The sequence below is a fragment of the Odontomachus brunneus genome, unplaced genomic scaffold (genome assembly GCF_010583005.1).
Source record: "Odontomachus brunneus isolate Ranch 3 - 2012 unplaced genomic scaffold, Obru_v1 Obru_scaffold_046, whole genome shotgun sequence".
NCBI lineage: Eukaryota > Metazoa > Arthropoda > Insecta > Hymenoptera > Formicidae > Odontomachus > Odontomachus brunneus.
In genome coordinates this window covers 179,290-182,883 of record NW_022639496.1, presented here as the reverse complement: position 1 = coordinate 182,883, position 3,594 = coordinate 179,290, and the positions used below count along the sequence as shown (strand labels likewise).

Below are 3,594 nucleotides of genomic sequence, written 5' to 3'. Positions count from 1 at the left end.
ATATATATATATATATATATATATATATATATATATATATATATATATATATATATATAACTTTATTATACCTATTTCTCCAATTCATTACCTGAAAACTTGCAGTTGCGTAGAATCGTAGACACACAAGTAATTGTAGTACAGGAGAAATAGGAAGACCCCGTTTATTTATTTTAGCCAAACCTTCTTCAACTTTCGGTAAAAGTCCATACATAACAGCTTCTTTAGAAAATCGAAAACGACATTTCATTATAAAATCCCACAAAGCAACATATGTTACACGTGAAAATAGTCGTACAGTACTCGACGAGAAAAGCGATTGTACCCCACAGTCGAAGAGAAAATATGCTTCAAGAAATCAATAGAATTGCAATGCAACGCGTTCACACCCGAGACGATGGCAAGGATACATGAGACATTAATATACTTGAATTCATTGCATATTGCTTTTAATGGATTGCATGATAATATATGTAAATATAAAAATATGTAAATGTAAATGTATATTTGAAAATTATTAAATGATGTTTACAATTATAACTATGTACAAATATTTCTTTACAAATTTTTTACATTACTTTTATTTACTACGCCTACTTTCACGATACCATGCCACGAGAGGAATGGGAACATCTGGAGTATACATGGGACATCGAACAGAGAGAATGCATTATAAGTTACAGTTGTTATCATTATATACCATCTCTACTTCATGTATCGAAAAGAAATTTTCGATTATAGTTATAATCAATTTTTAATTATTCATACATTCTGCAAATATGGGTGATACCGATCATGTTTATAGCCTATAATCCATTATTTTTGTTCCAAGTCCCATCTCTAGTTTGGATATGCTCTTACTTCTCGTGACGTCCTTTTATTAAAGTTGTTCTACTTTTTCTTTTTTCACATTCACCACAGTTTTGCGACGATGAGCAGCCGCAGTCGCAGTCGCAGCCGCAGTTGCAGTCGCAGGCGCAGTCGCAGGCGCAGTCGCAGCCGCAGCCGCAGTCGCAGTCGTAGCCGCAGTCGCAGTCGCAACCGCAGCAGCAGCAGCAGCAGCAGCAGCACCAGCGTCAGTGCGCACTCGCACTCGGGCGCAGGTGGCAACGACCCCGACCTCACCCAAGACGAGAGGTTCATGGTGTGTCCGCTCTGCGAGGGCTTAGGTTTTTTTGTAAGTATTACTTTCATTAGCAATCATTTTTTTTATTTACAAGGCATGCACGTCGATAACATCAGGGAGCACAGGGTAAGAATACGTCGTATTTTAGTCATTTATTCGCAATTCTCACGACATAGTGGATGATTGCGACGGGAATATTAGCACGGAAAGGTTTTTTTTCCTTACGTGTTTTTTTTTTACTTTCTCATACATCACATATCATTTGCTTTCATTTTTTTATAACTCTTTCAGGATCGCAGAACCATGACCGACCAAACGCGTCGAACTATTGCTGCAGCTCAAGCGGCTATCGATAGAGTGGAGCAATACTTCGACGGCCTGCTGGGAGAGTTGGGGTGGTATTTGGGGTGCGGAAACCCAGAACACCGGTTTTGCCACGGTGATCCAACCTTGAAAACTCTTTTTCATTATAAAATTGGAAAGGGTTATGTCCATCCCGTATATCGCTTCGGAGTGCGCATTATAATTTTTTCTCTTTCCTCAATGTCTGATAAATCGGAAATATCACTCAAATCTTGCATATCCATAGTTATTAACGATTTGATTCGCAATTAATAATGTTTATAATGTTACGAGTGTCGTCTTAAGAGGTCTACGGACATGACTTGAAACAAGACATCTTATTTGCTACTTTTTCTAACAGATGAGATGATCTTAAAGCACTATGAATACATTTTATTTCAAGATTTCTTTAGATTGTACTTATGGAATATGAGATGTGTTCATAAATCGTAATAAGGTCTTATTACGAAATAAGACAATCTTGGACAAGTTTATTCTTGAGTAGTTGCTAAAGCATGATCCTATTGCCTAATTATGAAACGAAACACCATCTTAAGATCACTCATAAGACATCCTTAACTGTAAGTATCGACTATGAATACGGCCCAAAGAGCGAAATATAAGGAAGAAGACTACGTTTTAATCTTGATCTCCGCACTCAGGCAGGTGAAAGCTCGAAACTGAAACCTAAGTATAAAGGTCCTTACTTTGTAGCTAAGTCGTTAGGAAATAGCCGGTTCGTGATCAAAGATATTCCTGGGTTCAACTTGACCCAAAGACCACTTGACACAATCCTGTCTTCAGATAAATTGAAGCCCTGTGTTAAATCAATGTAAAATACAATGCGGATGTGTATTGGCGAGTATCGGAGTCGCGTAGAGTCGTTCGACAGAACGAAATTGATGCGAGCGAATATACGGACTGCGACTCAGATAAGGTGAAGCGAAGGATCAAATGTTGTATGTAAGAGATTTGTTATACCGACGTCACAAATTGTGCATCCAGCTTGTGGACTCCTATTGACACAAATTTATGCAAACCATCGAGATCCTGCGAAGCAGACACTGAGGCGTGTCTGCGAAGTTGGTACCTCAACTTTTGGCATCGCAAGTTTTGAGGCAAGTTCCATTTGCACCCGCAATAGTTACAGTTTCAGTTTTTACAGTTTCTGATAGGTCATATCAATAGTTCCGTTCATTTAATGCAAAAAATCGATTTTTGAAAAAATGCGGTGCCAACTTTGCACCTAAAATTCCAAAAAACGCCGTTCCAATCATATTTAAAAACGATCATACTTTATAGTTTTTAAAGATTTCTATAGTTCCTGATATATCGCAACGAGAGCCCTAACTATTATTTTTTTAATTTTTAAAAATTGGAGCCAGCACCGCACCACAAGAGTAAAGGATTAGTTTGCACAGAGTTTCCACCGGTCTTTTCACATTTTCTTATAGTTCTAAAATAATTCCGAAGCTTCCAGTAGATCCCGCCGAAGAAACTGGTCCGCAACTATCTTTTTTTAATTTTTAAAGGTTGAAGCCAGCACCGCACCACAAGAGTAAAGTAACAGTTCGTACGCAGTTCCAACCTGCTTTTTCACATTTTCCTATAGTTCTAAAATAGTTCCGAAGCTTTCAATAGATCCCGTTGAAGGAATTGGCCCGCAACTATTTTTTTTTTATTTTTAAAAGTTGGAGTCAGCACTGCATCACAAGAGTAAAGTATCAGTTTGCACGCAGTTCCAGCCGGTTTTTTCACATTTTCCTACAGCTCTATAATAGTTCCAAAGCTTTGGATAGGTCCTGTCGAAGGAACTGGCCCGCAACTATTTTTTTTTATTTTTCAAGATTGGAGCCAGCACTGCACCACAAAGTGCAAAATATTAATTCGCAAGTTGTTTTAGCTGATTTTTTGATATTTTCTGATAATTTTGTTGTAGGTCTAACGTTTTGGGTGGGTTTCGTCGAACATTCCTGCTTTAAAATTGTTATACCTGTTGTCTTTATCTTAGTTTTCACGCTAGAATGAATTTTACTTCAGGATAAAATAATTTGCGCATTTTTTAAATATTGTTATAATCGCGAATGGTACCAGCGCTTTCGAAACACTTCTCGAGGAATTGTTTC

At 37.6% G+C, this 3,594-nt stretch overlaps 1 protein-coding gene across 1 annotated transcript in view; it reads right to left on the bottom strand.

Moving 5' to 3' along the window:
- The window catches only part of LOC116844761 (putative nuclease HARBI1), a 3,696-nt gene extending 2,553 nt beyond the window's left edge, over positions 1-1,143 (bottom strand). Inside the window, exon 1 of the mRNA XM_032816774.1 lies at positions 1,113-1,143. Coding sequence (XP_032672665.1) covers positions 1,113-1,143 — 31 coding nt within the window. The remainder of the gene's footprint in view (positions 1-1,112) is intronic.
- Between the last annotated feature and the right edge of the window lie 2,451 nt (positions 1,144-3,594).